We start from the raw sequence: 22,151 nt of genomic DNA, 5'->3' as shown, positions 1-22,151 counted from the left end.
CCATAATAACCTTCGACTGTTATACCAATACATTGCCGTATTTACTCCAATTGCTTAAAATATTCTTAGTCAATAAGCAGCAATGTAAATAAAACATTTATTCAGTTCAGGTTTGATTCAGACAGTGACAGCTGACACACGACTAAGGAAAAAGTGTGCTTACATTGTCTTTAAGCACAGTTTTGCCGTCTCACTATCAGGCTGCGAATCATATGTCCTTATGTTTTATAGAACGTAATTGGTTGTGCTATTTAAAAAAAAAATTTTTTTTTTGCAACCAGATCGCTTTACGGAGTTAGCGGCAAGTTTAGTGATACCAACAACTGCAGCAAGGAGAGGACCACCTGGAAAGCCTGGACCAGCCGGTCCTCCTGGTAATTTTTGTTATAGTATAATATATTTGTAATAATAATGTGTTTAATACTTATATACTGTAATCAGTTTTGGCCTTATTTTTCTATTTTATATTAATAAATAATTCAATATTTCCAGCTTAGTTAATACGCTTGCAATTTCTTTAATTATGAGTATTTATTAATGTTTAAGCCGTATTAAATAAATAAATAAATAATTTTGGGTAATGGCGTAAACATCCAAAAAGCATTTATTGCACAAAAAAATGTATCCGTGCGATTTGTAGGGTAGGCCCGTACGATTCGTGTAGACCACTAAATTGTTACCCCCTTATTAATAATAGTCTGCTAACTTAAAGCATTGCTAATTCTCACTCTGCCTTCTTCTATTGACCTAAGTCAAACGAGAAAAAACACTACTTAGCGGCTGTTTAAAGTTAGCGGACCATTATGAATAAGGGGGTTAACATTTACGAAATTCGTATTTTTATAAAGAGACATAAATATCTTTTCACCACCGCCAAGGAAATGTATGGCCGCGACCAACGACATCCAAATAGACTTGTTTACAAAAAAGCACCCAGGACTACTTTGTTTACTAAAAATTATCATGCCATGTGTATTCAAATATTTAATAAACTTCCCGATGCTGTTAAAACTCAATTATAAGAATGGCTTAGTTACAAATTCTATGCTGTATCGGACTTTTTAAATTTTTGATTTTCTTTTTTATAATCTTGTGTTTAACGTTAACTACATATGTAGATGCTAATATAATGTGCAATGAAATCTTATGTGCTGTAATGTTAGAATTTTATTATTATTTAATGACGAAGAGCTAATGTAATTTGCATGCCCTTTTTGGCTAATATGTTGATTAGTATAGTATTTTTTTGTTAATTTTTATACACACATTATGCAAATAAAGAATTATTATTATTATTTCTTCTGTGGTTCATAACTGTAATGGATTTTCGTAAAAGACCTTTTGATAATTTTAGGGATGCCAGGAGAACCGGGTGTTGCAGGCGAGAGAGGATACCCTGGAGAGACCGGTGAGCCTGGAGTTCCGGGTCATCCTGGCTCTAGAGGAGAAAAGGGAGAGAAAGGAGAACGAGGGCCCCAAGGTGTTGGTCTACCAGGAGTAGATGGCCAGAGAGGAATACAAGGTAAAGAATACATTGGCAGTTTTACTTTACAAGCTAGACGTTTTTTATAGCTAAAGTTTTCAATTATCTACCAGTGGGAGGCTCCTTAGCACAGAATTCCGGTTAGATTATGGATACCACAACGGCACCTATTTCTACCGTGAAGCAGTAATGTGTAAGCATTACTGTGTTTCGGTCTGATGGGTGCCGTAGCTAGTGAAATTACTGGGCAAATGAGACTTAAGATCTTACGTCTCAAGATGATGAGCGCAGTTGTAATACCATTCAGAATTTTTGGGGTTTTTCAAGAATCCCGAGCGGCACTGCATTGTAATGGGCAGGGCGTATCTATTACCATCAGCTGAACATCCTGCTCGTCTCGTTCCTTATTAAAAAAAAATAGAATGTTCAACTTTGTTTTGTAAGGGGTATATTACTCCGGGACACCATACAGACACTCGCCACACCACACTGAGATACCATTTCTGCTGTAGGTTTGTTAGTAGGAAAGTTTAAGAGAAAAAAGAAACAGTGATTGGTTCATCCTTATTTAGGCTTAGCACTTCATTATTAAATCTCTTTCAGAATAATCGGATGAGGAATTATCCTAATTGATTGTTCCTTGAATATCGATAGTAAACCTTTTTGTATCGAAATTATCCGTCGTATGCAATTTACAAATGCAATTAAAAAAGCCAATTGCGAGTCGGACTCACCCATGAATGTTTCCGTAGCAGCAAGTAACATAATATAATAATATAAAAGTTCTTGTAACGATTTATGACGTATTAAATAAATAATAGTTAAAAAAAAACTAAAAAGCACGCTTTATATGAAATTCAACTAAAAAATAGAAAATAAAGTTAAATTGAAAATAGTATAAAAAAATATATTTTATTGTAAAAAAAAGCGTGGGGTGTAGAAGAATTATTATCTTAATAATATCTTAAAAAGCACCTCACGCTTTTTTTACAATAAAATATATTTTTTTTATACTATTTTCAATTTAAATTTATTTTCTATTTTTTTGTTGAATTTTATATAAAGCGTGCTTTTTAGTTTTTTGTAGCTATTATTTATTTTTCATTTTTTAGTCAAATTACTGTAATGTGATGATGTCACCGGTCCTCGATAAATCTACAAAGTTTGAACGAAATCTAGCCGTTTAGAGTGGGTCAAAATCGCGCCCAAAGAAGTCGGTTACAAACATACACACATACAGGTGAAGCTAATATAAAGCGTATAAAAAAACTACTTACTAGATCTCGTTCAAACAAATTTTCGGTGGAAGTTGGCATGGTAATTTACATCATATATATTTTTTTTAGTTTTATCATTCTGTTTTTTATAAGTTATAGGGGGGGGGGGGGGGGACACAGTAAGCATAGTCTATCGGTAACAATAAATAAAAAATAAATTTTGTTTATTTCAAAGGTTACATATACATTTTAGTGGTTGAGACTTCCCAGTAAGTTGTCTTACTTTTTTGGCAACAATAACCTCTACCCACACATCTTGGTACTATTAATAATGACAATTATTGTTTGTTTTATCTTTTTTCTCCCACTTTTTAGACATACTTACCATTAATGCTTTTTTGTTACATTTATCCCGTTCTACAATTATAACTAAGTTTCCAACATTGGCGCTATCTCTATAAGTGGGTCCCAAAATACATGCAAACTCCCAATTCTCCTTTCCTTTTGTCCTGTATATCTTTCAAGAGTGCACTATAATCGACATGACTCTTCTCGTGTCATAAATATATATTTTACAGGTCCTATAGGAGCACCAGGACCTGAGGGTAGACAAGGAGAGAGAGGCGCTCCAGGACGAGAAGGTAATTTTTTTTCTAGACTCAAATAATATTTTTCTAAATTTATTCCATTAGCATTCTTTATAGCGTCATCGTTTCTCAAAAAAATAGTATTGAGACAAAGGGAAAAGAGCTTAGCTTGAGCATATACCTACTTACGAAATTTAGAAGCGTATCGTTCAACAGATAGACCTATAACCTGTGATCAACTATGATTTGTCAGTGTGTGTGTAGTGGTTTAAGTGTTTTTTTTATGGAATACGAAAAACGATCGTACGGGTCACCTGGTGTTAAGGCGACACTAAATGCCGGCAATCTTGAGCGATATGAGTTCAAATGTAATAGTAATAATAATAGCTCCTATGTAACAAAGCCAATATTTTCAAAATTCTTGCGTCGAAAATTTAACATTTTAACAGGCGCAAACAGTTTAATTGCTTACAATCCTCATTGATTACTAATCTTAATAAATGTACCAACACAAAAAAGTAAAAGCTATAAGAACAACTTTTACGAGAGCAGTATTCTAAACAAATGCATCATGCCGAGAAAAAACTTGTTTAACTGCAAACAAAACTGGTAATTCATAATAGCTCTGGAGTGTTAAGTTTAACTAACAGCAAGCATTAGCAACCTACAAGTAAGACTTAAGGGTATGTGTAATATGATAAAGTAGTGTTCATAGCTCCAAATGCTATATTTTCACCACAAAACTTGTGTAAAAACACCTTGTTTGCGTGTTTTCTGCTTACTCTTCGCCTTAAGTGATCACCGCCGCCCACATTCTCTTGCAACACCAGAGGAATCACAAGAGCGTTGCCGGCCTTTAAAGAATGTGTACGTGGTTGTTTGGTGGTTGGTTGGTTTACGATTTGTCAATCTAAATCGATTACAATAACAATACATTCGCTTTCAAAGGAAATCTTGCTGTATCGGAGATAGTGATGTTCAAGTTAAAAACAAAGTGTTCAAGAGAGAAGAGTTAGAGGTTATCCTCTAACTCTTCTAATATTATTAAATATTATTATTATTAATTATTTAATAATAATAATATTGACACAATCTTACACGGATTATCTTGCCCCAAACTAGACATTATCTGTACTGTGGGTACAAGACAACGTGTTCAAGAGAGAAGAGTTTACACAGATTATCTTGCCCCAAACTAGACATTATCTGTACTATGTGTGCGAGACAACGATATATTTAATACAATACTTACATCCACATCCATCATATAAATAATTGCACCTACCGGGATTGGAACCCGGGACCTCTAGCTTAGTAGTCAGGGTCACTAACCATTTGGCTATATGGGTCTTTAATTAATTTCAATAATTTCACTTACCTGTTTCTTTGGAAGTCAGAATACACTGAATAAAATACAGCGAATGCACATTTTCAGTAATATTTCCATATCTGATGGAATATTCTTCAAAATTGATTTGTGAACACTGGATGGTGTAGAAAAAGTTTTAAAAAATACTGCCTTACAACAAGCATAAACTACAAACAAGATATAAAAAAGTGGGAAAAAAAATTAAAGAAGAATGCTCCTTGCAATGTTCAGATTGTTAGCGTATACTAGCATTGTAGATGTACATAATAATAATAATAAGCCATTTATTCCATAACCCTTATTTTACAAACAACTGTTAGTAACCCATTTTGGGTATAGTCCTCCCCCACTTTTTAAATTTTTCCCTATCCTTGCCCTGAGCGATCCAGTTTCTCCCCAACGCCTGCACGATGTCATCTGCCCATCGCTGCATTGGTCTACCAGTGCTTCTTTTACCTGGTGGTCCTTTCCATTTCGTGGTATCTATTATCCATCTTCTGTCTGTGTAGCGTGCAATGTGGCCAGCCCCCCCACCATAGTAGATATATAGCAGCAGAAAATACGATGCCTGTCTGACCTCGTCAATTTCAGGGCAGATGCAAAAGTACGTCGCCAAGAGATGAAGCCGTTCACAGATTACAGGCACAATACAGTAATATATATTTTATACTAGAGCGCCTGAAAGGACGCACACACATACATACACACGATTTACACGGCCGCTGAGCAATCTTGGGGAGACAAATCTATTGAGTGCCACGCCTTACGCCGACGAGACTGGTCACTGTCTGAGATTATCTGTGCCGCGCCGTCCGCGTCCGTCAATCATTTTGTATGTACCAACCCTAGCGCTCCGCTCAGACGTAGGTATAAATTACAAGGAGACCGCTGAGTTACGCTACTGTTCTGTTACTTGTGTTGTAAAATGAAATGAAATTTATTTATTGCGTCGAGTACAGTATACATTATAGATCTTAAATTTATTGTAGTGTCTTCTATTCGGCTAATTTAAATTAGCATGCAAAAAGTTTACTTAAAAGTTAAAAAATCCTTAACACTATAATTTTTTGGTCGATTAACCATTTAAACAGCAATCCAGTAAATCGTTTCTGTGGAAAGTTATTTATTTTGTGGAGGTAGTTAGATGATTAAATAATTTTATACACATTGCGTAGCTACTACATAGGTATAATGTTGTTCTAGGACAGTGGCCATAAACCAGTCTATCCGGTAATCTGGTGGAACAAGGATTCAATTCAATGGCCTTTTTAAATAAATGATTATCTTGTTATACAAATTTCCACTCAAATATATACATATTGGGCAATGTAAAATATTTAAATTTTTAAATAAGTCTTACCTGATATGTGATACAAGATTCCCGAGGAATAGATCAGCTTATTATTAGATGTAGGAAATTAATATTGGATTCTACTTTACAGGTGCAATAGGACCTCGAGGTGTCCCAGGAGCCAGGGGGACTTGTGAATGTCCGCTCTCTTACTACGTGTTTCCACCAATGGGAAATAATAAAGGATAATATTTAAAATTTGTGTTTTTGTTTTTTGTTTTTATTGATCCAAATTACAGTACAGTTTCTGTACCAAACGGTATTCTAGAATCATTTTCTAATCGTATTGTATTACAAGCTGAACCGACAGACATTAATCTGTTCAATATAAAAAAAACCTCCTGCGGGTGAAATTTCGTTAAATCCCTTTCAGCTGAACTTTACTCGACGAAAGGAAAATTCATAGCAAAAGAGAGCAACCACTTTGTATGTGGGCATTGGTACTGAAATAAAATTTTTTGTACATCAAAAAAATAAATAACATTACAAACCTTACTGTTTTAGTATTTGTTTAATGATAATAAGGGACGAGACGAGCAGCACGTTCAGCTGATGGTAATTGATACGCCTTGCCCATTACAATGCAGTGCCGCTCAGGATTCTTGAAAAACCCAAAAATTCTGAGCGGCACTACAACTGCGCTCGTACCCTTGAGACAAGATGTCCAATTTGCCCAGTAATTTCACTAGCTACGGCGCCCTTCAGACCAAAACACAGTAATGTATACACATTGCTGCTTCACGGCAGAAATAAGCACCGTTGTGGTACCCATAATCTAGCCGGCATCCTGTGCAAAGGAGCCTCCCACGGGTCAAAAGTTTAGATACTTACAGTTTTTATTTGACTTCACTAGCGGGGTTCATGAGATATCATGGTTTTTATATTTCATGAAAGCCGCTCTATTAACACTTGCAGAACCTAATTAATAATAATAATAGCAAATAATTACAATATATTTTGTTATTGATTTTGTAAGATAAAGACCAACAAATTCCCAAAAAACTACAATATTCTTTGAATAAGCATGATGAAACAGTCTACCCCACGAGTATTATTCTTCAGTATGCGACCTGGTAAAGCGTCTCGAATCAAAGTCCAAATAAACTATATTCAATTATGCTTAAATTAAGTGCTTTTGAATAGTCACTATAAATATTTCGTTTAAATTACTGAATTCACCATAATATGTTTGGAAAAAGTTGAGCTCGTGAGAAGAACATACAAAAAACTTAACGGTCACTCTTTTCAATCAAATAGAGTATTTTACAATGTCTGTACTTTGTACAATACAAAACAATATTAGTTTTTAAGGTGCTGCATCCAATCGTGTTTAAATAAAATCTAATATTTCATAAAAAGCAATAAAGAATAAACTGTATAAATTTAAATTATCCTATATTAGATGCATCACCTTCAGAGCTTGAATCTATTGTTTGTGTAAGTATGCTTCGTGGACATGATGACAAAGTATTCTTCTTTAGAATTAATGGCGTAATTTTCAAGAATTACTTCAAATAAACTTTCACTGTTTCTTATATTGTTAATTTTATAAGAATCTTTATCTTGTTTAGTTAATTCCACTAATATTTTATTTGAAGCTCCTTTGCGATCTCTTCTACCTATCACCACATTCTTGGACGTTTTTTTTTGTTTCTTCTTCTTTTTGAGTAACTCTAATTCTTTGATCAAACCATCCACTAAACTATCTATGACTAATGAGAGTCCAACACGCACGACTAGTTTCTGCGACATTTTAAGAAAAAATGTTCACATTAAATTCACTTTAACATTTGTGTCTAAATACAAAAAGTCGTTCACTGGTCATCATTTACCGCCGTTCATCAAAAATGATTGATTTTGGAAAACCGTCTACACGTGTCACCGAAGTGAATAATGAAACATTTGAAATATATATATAGATTTTATTAAAACAAAATTATCCAAATATATTACAACCATACAAATTAACAAAACACTACAAACGTTATCCAGTAAAATTTAACTATCAAATTAATAAACACTCAACAATGAAGTTCTATACATATAGATAGACGAGACTATATATTGAGTCTCGTGCCAGATTTTGGCGAGTCAACATGCCCTGAGGATGCCTCGTGTAGAGGCGAAACACGTGTCGAATTGTTTAAAAGGCAAATATTACTACTAATAATAATACTAAAGAAAACTCAAAACCTTTGGTTAATTATGGATTTCCGCCTACTTCAATAAATTTTCTACATATAGACCATAATTACCTTCGACTGATATATATTTACATTGCCGCATTTACTCCACTTGTTTAAAATATTCTTGGTCAATAAACAGCAATCTAAAACATTTATTCAGTTCGGATTTGATTCGGACAGTGACAGTTGACGTGTGTCAACTGTCACTATAGAGAAAAGTGTGCTTACGTTATTTTTAAGATTACTTTTGCCGGTCCGCTATCAAACTGCGAATGATATGTACTTATATATGTATAGAACGTCATTGACATTGAAAATAAAAAGATACAAACGTGGTATAAATTTATCTACACCATGATTATCCTGTATCTTATGGTGTGACAGTCTATCACTCCTTGTTCATATACAACGGCTAACGAAAGGTCTCATATTTATGTTTCACTTGTGGCCATAGACAAACAAAACGTGCGAGGGAGAAGACCAACCATAACGGAGATACAGCAAGATAGAAAAGGTAAACGAATCTATTGTAACTGTAACCGATTTTGATTATCAAATAGTAAACACTCAGCCACCTGCGAATCTATTGTAACGCTTGGCATTAGCCCCTTAGTATTTTAAATACTAAACCACAAGCAAACGCACACATTGATAAATAAAAAATGATCAGAGGGCTGTCAGGTCGTATATACGTTAGTATATTCTGAGTCTATGGCTGTAACAAATAAATAACTAAGATGGCAAAATCTATATTTACATAATTGGACGTAGTTAAGCAGAAAGGACTCAAAGCACACTTTTGTCAAAACAGAGTTAAGTATGCCATCGTACTCCTGAAGGTGAAATCTGTCATGTAGTGAAAGCCCTATTTTTTTAAATGTACACGAACACTGATTTTTTTTTGTATATTTTTATGAAGATTATAATTTAAAGCTGAAACTTCAAATGCCCTTTACTCAAAAGTCCTTTCTGCTTAACTACGTCCAATTTCAGCTAATATTTGTTATAGGCTTATAGCTCCCTGTCTTGTTTGTTTGGGAAACAAATTTGCTGTAGCGCCATCTCTTGTATCATTTATAAAAATATTTAAAAGTGCAAAGGTAAAGGTGCCCTGCCCTGCACAGTTAAAAAGTGAAAAAAATACAATGCTTTATTTAATTAATTAAATCATTCAAATCATATTCTAAATGACAAAACAAGCATTGTAAATATTCCACAGACTATAAACGAAGCCATTAAACACTAACTTTCTGAGTAAAATGTTGCCATAATGAATAATTCAGTTGTTAGCGGGCTCAATTTCGCGGACTGAATCAATTTCCGTCTTGCAGAAGAAACACTGCTTACTGTTGAGTAAATGTTGCATAATGCAAGACCTGCAATTACAGATTTTATTCAGCATATTATTGTATAAATTTACTCGTCCACCCATATTTCGCCTGTATTGATTCAAATTCAAATGTTTTTATTCAAAATAGGATATGAAATAACTTATTGAAAGTTATAAACTTCCACTCATTCGAAATAGTATGCTTTAGATCTGAGAAGAACGGGCGCAAGAAACTCAGATTCATTATCTAAATAAAATTTTGATAAAATCAAATTTATAATTTATAAGGCCTGACGGCGTGGCAGTTGCTCCATTCCCAACTTGTGCTTATCCGTTAGAAAGTAATTTATGTTATAGTAACCTTTACCACATAAACGTATCTTAAGTGCCCTCTTACCTTTGAATTACGTACCTACTTGATACAATTGTTTTGAAAATTTTCGGGGATCATGTTGTAAAAGCATACTCATCACCCCAAAAAAGACTTACTAATTCGGCTTAGCCCAGTAGTAGGCATAAATTAATTTAAATTATATTTAAAAAAACGGTATTTAAAAGGCGAAAAGAAGAATCGTTAAGAGAAAAATTTAAAGAAATAAACATAATAATATTAATATAAATATAATGTTCTATATATTCATAAGCACATTGAGGAATTTGGTAGAAACTGTGACATTCATAATGTTAACACGAGGAACAAACATAAACTTGTTATGCCTATATGCCTTATTATTAGATGATGTAAATGCTTTTACAATATGATCCCAGAAAATGTACAAAACAAATGCGTTACGATATTTAAAACAATTGTTAAAAATCGTTTGTGTGGGAAAGGTTACTATAGCATAAACGATTTTTTTAATGATACCACAGACTGAGAATGAACCGAACACCCTCAGGCTCCTTAATTATTATTGTTTATTGTACACTAATTACATTGTAATCCAAATTTTTACAAAAAAAAGCCCGCTGAGTTTATGCGCCCGTTCTTATCAGGTCTGAGGCTGTCTATTTTGAATGGGTGGTAGTTTTTGACGTTCAATAAGTGATTTTGAATGGTATTTTGAATAAAAATATTTGAATTTGAAAAATTTGATGTCTAATGAGGGATGCGATGCGGGCGGGATGATGTGAATAAGGTATTTCAGGGAGGCCCAAGGATGCACCTCTCTCTCCCCAAGAGGTCGCCTCCGATGAAGGCTTATGGAGCACTTTCCCAAAGCCAACCTCAGGTGGAGTTTTGTGGGTAGGCAAGCAGGCTCTTCTGAGTCCCACATAAGCAATGCAGCCGGCTACGTTGGTATGCATGAGCATTCACCACCTCGCTTCCATCGTTGTCCCGGAAGGTAGCAATTTCTCCTTTGTGAGGGCGCAAAAATCAAAACATTTCCGTACCTGCAGGAATGATGTCCACAAGGTGTGAACGCTGTATCAGCTGGTCTGGCGTAACAAATGGTGCAGAGAAGTTCTGACTGCGTACCACTCGACCCGGGGGACTTTGACTTCATCACTTTGTCGCGAGTTATCCGTAATAAGTCTATCACACGTTCCAACGCCTGGATCTCACTGGCTGTTACGTCTTCAGGATCTAGAAACATCTAACTTATTTATTTATATTGCTCTCCAAAAATTTAAAACTTTAAATTTAAAAAAAAGTCAATTTAAACTATTTTATTTAATATTAAAAAATCTTAGTGCAGAAAAGTAAATAAAATGTATCTAGTTTGTATGCCTTTTTGAATAAATAAATAAATAAACGGCACATACGGTTTATTCTTTCTTCTTGAATTGAATGAATTCAAATCACAATTTTTCTTGAATTCAGTAGATTATATTTTTTCTAGCATACATAATATTCATATATATGTATTGTGAGGGAAACATTAGGATGTTTATCAATCAGAGGTCGCGTATTATAAATTGCTGTAATAGTCCTCTTCTGGAGCACAAAAATACTATTAACATCTGCAGCATTTCCCCACATTAACGAACCGTATGAGAGAATGCCAGATACACTGACGACATATGGACACACTGAATAATTGAATGGTCCAGACCTCGAGGCATCGGAACGAGAGGCAGGCCTTGTCGTAGATTAATAAAATAGTGGTGGTGGTGGGTCAAAGTTGGATAGAGATTGCAAAAACCAAAACTGAATGGAATTTTTGGAGGGGTCTTTTTCTTTACCCAAAAGAAGTCCATACAAATCAGGGATAAATGTAGAACGCAAAATAGACCAAAAGAGCTGTATGATGTGTCAACTGTTTGATCTTTTTATCTGCAAAAGCTGCAGAACACAATCAATTTGCTTAACTTACCTGTGGACCCCACAATAATTTACTACCTATGGTAAAAAAGTCAAATCCACGGTTTTATAATCTCGCATTACCTTATCCTCTGTTTGTTTCACATTTAGTAGTTGAAATCAAATACAATTGTTTTTTTTATTTAACAATAGGCTATTATTTGTGAATCAATTTAATACTTTTAACATAGTGTAATTAACCATTTTGCTATCAACTGCATTGTCTTTCCGTTTTATTTTGAATAAAACTATATTCGCGACTAAATAGAGAAACGGGCCAAGGATCGAACCCTGTGGCACACCTATCTCTGAAGGTTCACATTCATATTTTAAAATACACCTTTAAATGGATTAGGATATCCTTAAAGGCTTACAAATTTTCTTAGGTTACGTTAAACTTAACAATAGGCGGGGAAATCGAGCAATATTGTATACATTTCTTGAATATAGTGCTTGTGTATAAAAGTATAAAAGAGGTTAAGATTTTCTGTAATAATTACACTCACAATCACAGATAAAAATTTTAAGTCTAGTGACCCACCCAGTCGCCTTTTCTTTAAATTCGATTTTTTTTTATTTAATATTTTAATCTCTATCTCTCTTCCAATCTTTATTTTATTTTTAAGTTTTTATTTTCCATTAAAAGGCATAAGAGTCATTTATTTTCTCAAAATTGATTCCTTTAGGATTCTTGTTGATGATATCTAATATACTAGAAACTACTACCACTTCGGAAACAAATGGTGGTCTGAGGGAGAAGAAGCGGCGCAACTCTTCCAGCTATCATTTTTTGCGCTCTTTTTAATGAAACATACAATATTCAATATAACTCGACTCTTGACGACACCGGAAAAACACCGCCGACCATCCCGCGGTGTCAGAGCTCTATGCCTGAAGTACAGACAGAAAAATGTTAGGCGAGCTCTGTTTTCGTTGGACGTCAGGAAGTCGAGCGGGTCGGATGGCATTTCTCCAATCGTGCCTAGAACGTGTGCCCCTGAGTTGACGCCGGTGCTAACGCGTTTATTCCGGCACTCATATATAAAAGGCGTAGTCCCTGACTCATGGAAGTCAGCCCTTGTCCATCCAATCCAAAACAAAGGAGACGACAGTTCGGATCCGGCAAACTACAGGCCTTTAGTTATTACATCCCTGCTCTCCAAAATCAAGGAGACCTTAATTTACCGACAGCTCTTGGTATACCTAGAGGGTAACAGTTCATCAACGACCGTCAGTACGGCTTTCGCCATGGTCGATCGGCGGGTGATCTTCTGGTATACCTAACACATAGATGGGCAGCGGCTATCCAAAGCAAGGCAGTTAGCCTGGATATAGCGAAGGCCTTTGATCGTGTATGGCACAAGGCGCTTCTCGCAAAACTTCCATCATTTGGGCTTCCCGAGAGCTTATGCAAGTGGACCTCCAGCTTCCTCATTGGGCGCAGCATACAGATCGTTATCGACTGTTATTGCTCGAATCCCAAGCCCGTCAACGCTGGAGTGCCCCAATGCTGTGTGCTATCTCCCACTCTGTTTCTTCTGCATATCAATAATATGTTGGACATCTCCAACATACATTGCTATGCGGACGACAGGACGGGCGATGCCGTATACACGGGCCATGCAGGTCTCTCTAGGGAAATCGTTGACCAGTGCCGGGAGAAACTTGTGTGTTCTATCGAGTCCTCTCTTGAGAAGGTCGCGGAATGGGGTAAATTAAACCTGTCCAAATTAACCCCCAGAAGACTCAAGTTTGCGCGTTTATCACTAAAAAACCCCCATTTGTCGTATCACCGCTCTTCGACAACACTTTCCTTACAGCCTCACGTAATATCGGAATTCTGGGTCTCGATATCTCGAGCGATTGCCAATTCCGCGACCATCAGGAGAGCAAAGCCAAATTGGCTTCGAAGAAACTGGGCGTCATAAATAGAGCACGGCAATATTTCAAGCCGGCCCACGTTCTAGCGCTGTACAAAGCGCAGGTCCGGCCACATATGAAGTATTGCTATCATGTCTGGTCTGGTGCACTCTAGTGATACTAGCTCGATCCATTTGACCGCGTGCAATGCAGAGCAATTCGAATTGTCGGGGACTCAGTGCTCTGTGAACGGCTGGATCACTTGGCGTTGCGTAGAGACATCGCTTCATTGTGTGTCCTCTACCGCATTTATCATGGGGAGTGTTCCGAAGAGCTGTTTCACCTGATTCCTGCCGCCAAATTCCACCTTTGCACGACACGCCACAAGTTAGGATATCATCCTCACCATCTGGATGTGTGGCGGACCTCCACAGTGCGGTTTTCAAGGAGCCTTCTTCCACGACCACAAAGCTGTGGAATGAATTTGATTGCTTGGTGTTTCCGGGACGATACGACATGGGTACCTTCGAAAAAGCGCGAACACCTTCCTTAAAGTCCGGCAACGCTCCTGTGATTCCTCTGTTGTTGAAAGAGAATGTGGGCGGCGGTGATCACTTAACACCAGGTGACCCGCTCGATTGTCCTCCTTTTCCATAAAAATAAATATTGTTGTTATTGCAATAAAATAATCATAATCGAGTCCCAGGCTGTCGGATCACTTAGATATACAGCTGTGGAGGATAAGGACTTACGACGGAGCCATTTTGTAATAATACATTTAAATATATAGAATAATATTATATAATATATAGTGTACATTTAATTAATTACAATCAAATACACAAATTACAATCAGAATAATGAATAATTATTATAATATTACTAAAAAGGGTGAATTATAGAAAAATATGTAACTATTAAAAAATAATACTCACACTGGTAGAAGGAGAAGTGCTTGGAACCTTTATCAGCGAGCATGAACTGTAGACCGTCAAGTCTGAACAGTGGCTCTGATACCAGAGAGTTGGCCACCTTCTCCTGATGCTAAAAACAGAGATATAAAACCAATTGAAAAATACTAGACAAAGATAGTTTATAAATACACAAATAAAATTTGAAAACAAAATTTTATGATCGCTGCGTGACTCGAACCCACGACCTTTGGCGTTCCGTGCCAGTGCTCTAACCAACTGAGCTAACCGTTCAAGTGACGTATCTTCATAAAATCTTGTATTCTTTGTTCAACTACTATCTGGTCGTGGCTTCATCTACAGGTTGTAGTGTACAGTTGATAACCTGCTCAACCCCTATATTCCCAGAGCAACTCGCACGGAACGAAATTTTATTTGTGTGTTAATCCTAGAAGTGAGGATTATCACTTTAAAAAAATAACAAATTATTTAGTATATAAACTTTATAGAGGACGAAAGTGTACGCGCTTGTTTTGAAGGTATCGCAATGGATTATAATAAATTTTTTAATTTGCATTTATAAGTTTTAGTTATGAAGATATCGTACTATACAGCGTACGTAAGATGATGAGACGATATTTACCAGTGGGAGGCTCCTTTGCACAGGATGCCAGCTAGATTATGGGTACCACAACGGTGCCTATTTCTGCCGTGAAGCAGTAATGTGTAAGCATTACTGTGTCTGAAGGGCGCCGTACCTAGTGAAATTACTGGGCAAATGAGACTTTACATCTTTTGTCCCAAGGTGACGAGCGCAGTTGTAGTGCCGCTCAGAATTTTTGATGTTTTTCAATAATCCTGAGTGGCACTTCATTGTAATGGGCAGGGCGTATCAATTAACATCAGCTGAACGTCCTGCTTGTCTCGTCCCTTATTTTCATTATAAAATAAATATCGTAATTAATTTTAGAATTTTATATTTCTTTCTTAGTACTCATAGATCGATCATATGCAAATATTTTTCTTAAAGAATTATATATTCAGAAAAGCAGTATTACGGAAAGATGTTTTCTTTCGAGACTTGTTCTAGATGCAGTCCAAACAAAAATGCTTTAAGCAATATATTCAAAAGAAACTTCACTACTCTCGAGTCGAAACAACTCTCTTTGTTGAAGATTTCCCAAACGTGTTAAATGATTTTAAAAATTAAACTGAAGGAATAAAATACCCGGATTTTCGTGTTTAATTCAAAAACCGCTCAATATATATCAATATGGTCTTTTTGGTTGGTCCAGCTAGATAGCGAGGAGAATTTATACCACTTATGTTTTATTGAAAATATATCTAATATAAAAAAAATTATTGAAGTAGGCGTTACTTTGCGGAAATCCATAATTATACAAATGATTTAAGTTTTCTTTAGTATTAATTAGTGCCAAAATCAAGCCAGATTTTGGCGAGATGCGTCCTGAGGGTGCCTCATCTACATGATTTCGCCTCTACAGGCGAAACACGTGTCGAATTGTTTAAAAACAAATATTGGCGGAATTAACACTAAAGAAAACTTAAATCATTTGTATATATCTAATATATAAAATTCTCGTGTCACGGTGTACGGCTCGACCGATGTTCGTAAATCTTAGCGTGCATATCGGCTAGGGTGGAGAATCGGACAACATCTCTTTTTCATCCCCCTAAATGTTAAGGGTTAACCCCAATTTATTTTTATTTTTTTTGACATTTTTTTTAAATTTGTTTACTTTTTATTCAGCATTAAAAATACATACTTACAACTTCAAATTTTCACCCGTCTACGATCAACACCTATTTTTGTATCGCGATTATAATATCATTCTATTTCATCCACAGATACGCAATGGAGTTTCAAGATGGCAATCGAATATAATAATTATTGTAGAACGATATATTTTATGTACGATATACTTGGTAGGTCTGGGAATCGGTCGTCATCTATTTTTTTATACCGCAACAATTATTATTATTGATTTTTTTTTATTACTTTATTTGGCAATACACAGTAGCTGAATCAACTAGTTTTATTTATAAATATCTCAGTAACTGAAATGTTTCACGTTCAATTTAGTAGTTCTGCTGTGAAATTATTTCAATATAACATATCATAATGAAGAAACCATATTGTTTATATTATTACCGAGAGTATATAAAGTCATAATTACATTAAATTATTAAAAATTTTGAGACACTATCAACAATAAATCTTATATATAAAATTCTCGTGTCACAATGTTCGTTCCCGTACTCCTCCGAAACGGCTTGACCGATTCTCATGAAATTTTGTGAGCATATTGAGTAGGTCTGAGAATCGGCCAACATCTATTTTTCATACCCCTAAATGTTAAGGGTGGTCCACACGAAATTAAAATCGCGATACAAAAGTAACTGTTGATCGTAGATGGGTGAAAATTTGAAGTTGTATGTATTTTTTAATGCTGACTCATAATCAAACAAATTTAAAAAAAAATGTCAAAAAAATTAAAAAAAAATCGGGACCACCCTTAACATTTAGGGGGATGCAAAATAGATGAGGTCCAATCCTCAGACCTACCCAATATGCACTCAAAATTTCATGAGAATCCGTTAAGCCGTTTCGGAGGAGTTCAAAGTTTAACACCATGACACGAAAATTTTATATATTAGATTTAGAACGGCTCACTCACTTCAGTCGTTGTAGACAGAGACTAGTGTCTGACCAAACCCAGGTCCGGGGTGAATTTGATGAGATCGCGGTCGCGGCCATTCTAGCACTACGGGCTTGAGCTCTCAGTGCGCTGGTTGACAAGGCGCTAAAGGACCTCCCGACTAGTTCAAAACTAGTCGCTAACCTCTCAACGCTCGGTATACCGATTGTGCGCCAGTGAAGCCGTTTTAAATATGGGAACGTTGTTCATAAGAGTAGAAAAAAAATAGTAAAAAAATAAACAATAGCACAAACATATTTTAAGTATTGGCAATATACATTTAACAAAGAAGTTCAAAAAAGACTCCGGAAAATACAATTATTTAAGTTCTTATTATTGAATAATTTGGGAGCTGATTTGATCACCCTGTGATACCGCCCATGTCTAAGGAACACGTGATGACAAAGGCGTGACAAGACCTGGGTGAGGAAACGCACCATAATGTAAGCAATGAACCCATTGGAGACTTTACTACAAGGGATGCCGGGTTTTGGTGTTAACGCCTATAACCTCCACAGCCATTATCAACATACTTAGCGTCAATATATAGAGCGCCGTTCAGTTTCTTGGTCACTCGTAAGAGAAGGCAAAATTGGCCTCCTAAAAGCATGGTGCAGTAAGCAGTAAGGCGAGACAGTTTTTCACTTCAAGGCACTGCCTGCAATTGTAAAAGGGACAAATCCGACCTCACATAGTGCACTGTTCTCACCTCTGGGTGGGCCTCCCGATTTGGCAACAGTACCAATTTCGTCCATTTGAACGCATACATCGCAATCGGTTCGAATCATGGACGATCAAGTCATCTCTGATCGGCTTGAGTCTTTGGCGAGGTGAAGACATGTGGGGTCTCGCTGCTTCTCTCATATCAGTGTTCAGAGGAGTTATTCAGGTGACCAGCATCCGAATTTCACCACCGAGCGTCAGGTTAACATTGCAGAAATCAACAATATCTCATTTTTCAAGATTTAGGTCGATACGGCGTAGGGACCTTCAAGATTAGAGATACTCCCACCTCGACAACGCACCTATTGTTTTCCGGATGTCCATTGACGGTTGATTTTCCACTTCCCACCACGTGGTCCTAATGAAAGTTTGCTCCCTCTTGAATAAAATAAGTAATTTCTGTGGACTGTTTTCTTCTGTCTTCGGACCCGAACACTCATTTGACCTCCTATGTCATAAAAATATCATAGTATCAAGATCAAAGTAAAAATACCTCTGCGCTTAGTTTGGTGTCCAGCATTCTGATGATGCAGCCAGCGACGGGCGCCAGAGCAACGTAGTAATGCACCCGGTCGGTGTCTGGTAATCCCCGCGCTACGAGCCGGTTGAAACCACCGCTTCCGCCGCCACGCACGCAAATACGGGATACCACCGCCATCAGGATCTAGAATCAAGAGCACTTAGCTGACTATTGTGTTGTGGGTCCCTCCCTTCCTTAAGGTATATATAGCGTTGTAAGCGTTTGCTGCACCGTACGAATAAATTGATTCCTGCCGCCGTATTTCACCTTCGCACGCCACAAATTAGGATATCATCCCCACCATCTTGATGTGTGGCATTCCTCCACAGTGCTTTTTCAAGGATTATCCACGGACATCAAAGCTATGAATGTGTGTGCGGTGTTTTGAGGACGACACGACATGTGTCCCTTCAAAAAAGTACTTTGTACACCTTTCTAAAAGGTTGGCAACACTGCTATGCTTCCTCTGGTGTTGCAAGATAATGTGGGCGGCAATCAACAAGAAGGTCAATGCATTGTGTTAGTTTGATAAACTTGGGTTAGGGTTGCCATTTTGTAATTAGCCGCAAGCATAGCAGGTTCTGGCAATTGGTCACGCGATTAATGTGCTGGACATGCACTAACCTGGCAAGTCCTTCCTAGCAAAAGATCGTTCTGTCCATCGCTGGCCTCAGGTTTGGTGAGAATTGTGGGAGCGAGAGACAATGTCATCTCCAGAGCGCGCGCCAAGCCGTGATACAGGTCAAAGCAAGTGGCACACAGCTTTATCTGCCTGGGCTCCAGGTTTGCGTCAATTTGGATTCGATCCATCTGTAACATTTAACTTAGCTTAGAGAATTAACATGATGTTCAATGATAATTAGCATATTTGTACACTCTGCTCTAGGGTCATGTTCCCCTAGTACTTCTACCAAGTTTTATATTATGTCGACACATATAAATTTTTGTTATTATTATTTTTAATTAGATACCATACCAATGGTAAATAAAAGTCTGATCAGATATAATTTTGATAAAGATCATATTCATGATAATTATTGTTAAAGATATACTTGAAGTTTACGTACTGATTATTGTGATCTCAATATCGTTCCCTTAATACTTCTTCAAAATTATTTGTTTAGAAAAAGGATGTTGATTTTTGAGTCATGGATGTTTAAGAATCTTTATGTATATCCTATTGAATATACCGTTTTCTTACGCGCGTAGTAAAAGTAAGCGAGTATGTCAGTATTATATATAAAAAAATGTAAACACTTTTCACTCAGTCCGAAAATACTAACATAACATTTCAATCACCCAGACGTGGAAAAAAACATTCAAAAAAGTGTATTTATAAAAAGTTATACTTCTTTAACGTAACAAATCTAAACTCCTTAAAAAAATGTAGTGATTCGTGCTATTTTGCGTTTGTAGAAAAAACAATTTGGTAATAAAGTAGGTATTAAATGCAACCAATGAACATATTATTATACCGCATACTTTAGTTAAATAACGTGAAATTAAATAGATTTAGTTATTTTTATACAATTAAAGAAAATTAAATATTAATATTTTTTAAACTTGTATATAAATTGAAACTAGCTGACCCAGCAAACGTTGTATTGCCATCTAAAGTAATAAAAAAATTCAATAACTATAATTTTAGGGGTATAAAAAATAGATGACGACCAATTCTAAGAACTACCAAATATTTATATCGTACATAAAATTTATTGTACTTCAATAATTATAATATTCTTTATTGCCATCTTTCGGAGCTTCGGATACAACAGAATAATATAAAAATCGCGATACACAAATAGGTGTTGATCGTAGATGAGTGAAAATTTTAAGTTGTACGTATTATTTAATACTGAATCATACTAAAATAAAACAAAAAATTTTGTCCAAAAATTTAAAAAAAATGTTAAGGGTGAACATCCCTTATCACTTAGGGGTATGAAAAATAGATAGTAGCCGATTCTCAGACCTACTGAATATGCATATTAAATTTGATAAAAATAGTAAAGTCGTTTCGGAGGAGTAAGGTAACTAACATTGTGACACGAGAATTGTATATATAAGACTTAATTAATTCTCGACCATTGGTTGTGGTTCAGTAGACATATGATTTACAAGAGGCTTGGTAGCTGAAGTATGATAGAAATGGTCTAAACTGACCAGCTAACGTCAGGGTGTCGAATTTGCGTGAAGTTGTGCGCACGCATCGTCAAAATTCACTATCATTTTCCGTAACGCACCAAAAGAAGTATAACGTCAGAAAGAAATACTTCACACTTATATCACTAATACCTCCTGCATCATAGTGAAAAACTCGGAAAACGCCCAATTCAATTGACTGAGGAGGGAGTTGAGGAACAGAGCTGCCTCCTTCGGGTGCGTGGCAATGTAGTCCTGTACCCTGCACTGAATGACTTCCGAAGGACATGGGCCTGGGACAACAGAAACTAAAATTAGGACTATAATAGAAATATGATAATAGGACTATGATAGATATAGATAAATAAGAAAATAGGACTTAAGATATAGATAGAGATAAGATAAGATATACTTAGACAAATAGATAAATAAGAAAAAAATACTTAAGATAAACATAGAGATAAGATATTCTTAGAGATATAGATAAATAAGAAAATAGGACTTAAGATATAGATAGAGATAAGATAAGATATACTTAGAGAAAAAATGAAATAAGAAAATTGGACTAAAAAATCAAAAGTGATGTTTTTTCATAATAAATCTACTGGAAATGTTATTAACCATTACAACTGTCTGTAAGCAGACGTAGAAAATAGTGAAAATGAGTCTAAAATAAAATTTTATACGTTATACAAAGGTTGAAATTACAAAATTCTTAAGCCTTCAAACCTAAATATTTCATCCATTATCAAAGAATATAATATAATCGTCCATTATTGAGTATATTTAAATAAAATTTAACATTAAGATATCCGATTACAGTATAAAATTATTAATAGCTTAAAATGCCGCTTTAAAATATACAATATGTCTCGTTTAGATCCTTTTACTACTAATATATACTTATAATAAATAGACCTTTAAAAAATCATTAATCAATTATTTGTTTTCAATAAACAATCTATTTTTTTTCTCTTTACTGATTTTCTTTTTGCGTTGTATTATTCTTAATTTCCTAATACTTCCTCAATGTCTACAATAATTGTTAATTATATAATATTTGTGGGCACTCAAGGTGGGTACTTGCCTATTAAGTATTTGAATAAGAACATTTTATGTACATAACTGTTTGTTGCCAAATTAAAAAAAAATAAAAATAGTTATTTTAAAATTGTAATCAAATGTCGATAAAAAAGATCTATGTTAATAAATAATTGTTATTATTGCAAATTTGCGCCACAACCCGAGCGTGGAAAAAACATACCAATATTAAGAACAAGAAGAAGTAGACCAAGATAAACGATACACGCGTCATAAGGACGGTGGACTTTTTTGGTTAAGAGCACTGCGGCGTATCCCGAGTGGCGCAGTTTTAAATCCCGCATTGTCCAAAAATTTTCGTACAAATTCAATGTAATTTCAATATATTACAATTCTTCAAAAAGTC

General features: G+C 35.6%; 2 protein-coding genes across 8 annotated transcripts in view; one reads left to right on the top strand and one right to left on the bottom strand.

The window, feature by feature from the left end:
• Nucleotides 1–6,209, top strand: part of LOC126970977 (collagen alpha-1(IX) chain-like) — a 38,334-nt gene extending 32,125 nt beyond the window's left edge. Inside the window, exons 20-23 of the mRNA XM_050817136.1 lie at nucleotides 282–374; nucleotides 1,355–1,522; nucleotides 3,279–3,341; nucleotides 6,099–6,209. Of these exons, the coding sequence (XP_050673093.1) occupies nucleotides 282–374; nucleotides 1,355–1,522; nucleotides 3,279–3,341; nucleotides 6,099–6,196 (422 nt within the window). The 3' untranslated portion in view covers nucleotides 6,197–6,209. The remainder of the gene's footprint in view (nucleotides 1–281; nucleotides 375–1,354; nucleotides 1,523–3,278; nucleotides 3,342–6,098) is intronic.
• A 2,049-nt stretch (nucleotides 6,210–8,258) lies between these two features.
• The window catches only part of LOC126970961 (E3 ubiquitin-protein ligase RNF123-like), a 69,193-nt gene continuing 55,300 nt past the window's right edge, over nucleotides 8,259–22,151 (bottom strand). For 6 of the 7 annotated variants that reach the window (XM_050817105.1, XM_050817106.1, XM_050817107.1 and 3 more), the window contains 6 exons: nucleotides 20,858–20,997; nucleotides 19,187–19,372; nucleotides 18,536–18,706; nucleotides 14,624–14,732; nucleotides 10,919–11,111; nucleotides 8,259–9,569 (listed from right to left, as the gene is read on the bottom strand). In XM_050817105.1, coding sequence (XP_050673062.1) covers nucleotides 9,473–9,569; nucleotides 10,919–11,111; nucleotides 14,624–14,732; nucleotides 18,536–18,706; nucleotides 19,187–19,372; nucleotides 20,858–20,997 — 896 coding nt within the window. In that variant the 3' untranslated portion in view covers nucleotides 8,259–9,472. Of the gene's footprint in view, nucleotides 9,570–10,918; nucleotides 11,112–14,623; nucleotides 14,733–18,535; nucleotides 18,707–19,186; nucleotides 19,373–20,857; nucleotides 20,998–22,151 lie in introns of those variants that run through there. The other variant, XM_050817109.1, reaches the window with a different exon arrangement.

This window comes from Leptidea sinapis, chromosome 22 (assembly GCF_905404315.1).
Source record: "Leptidea sinapis chromosome 22, ilLepSina1.1, whole genome shotgun sequence".
NCBI classification, from domain to species: domain Eukaryota; kingdom Metazoa; phylum Arthropoda; class Insecta; order Lepidoptera; family Pieridae; genus Leptidea; species Leptidea sinapis.
Note: the sequence above shows the minus strand (reverse complement) of the source record. Positions and strands in the feature narration are given on the sequence as shown.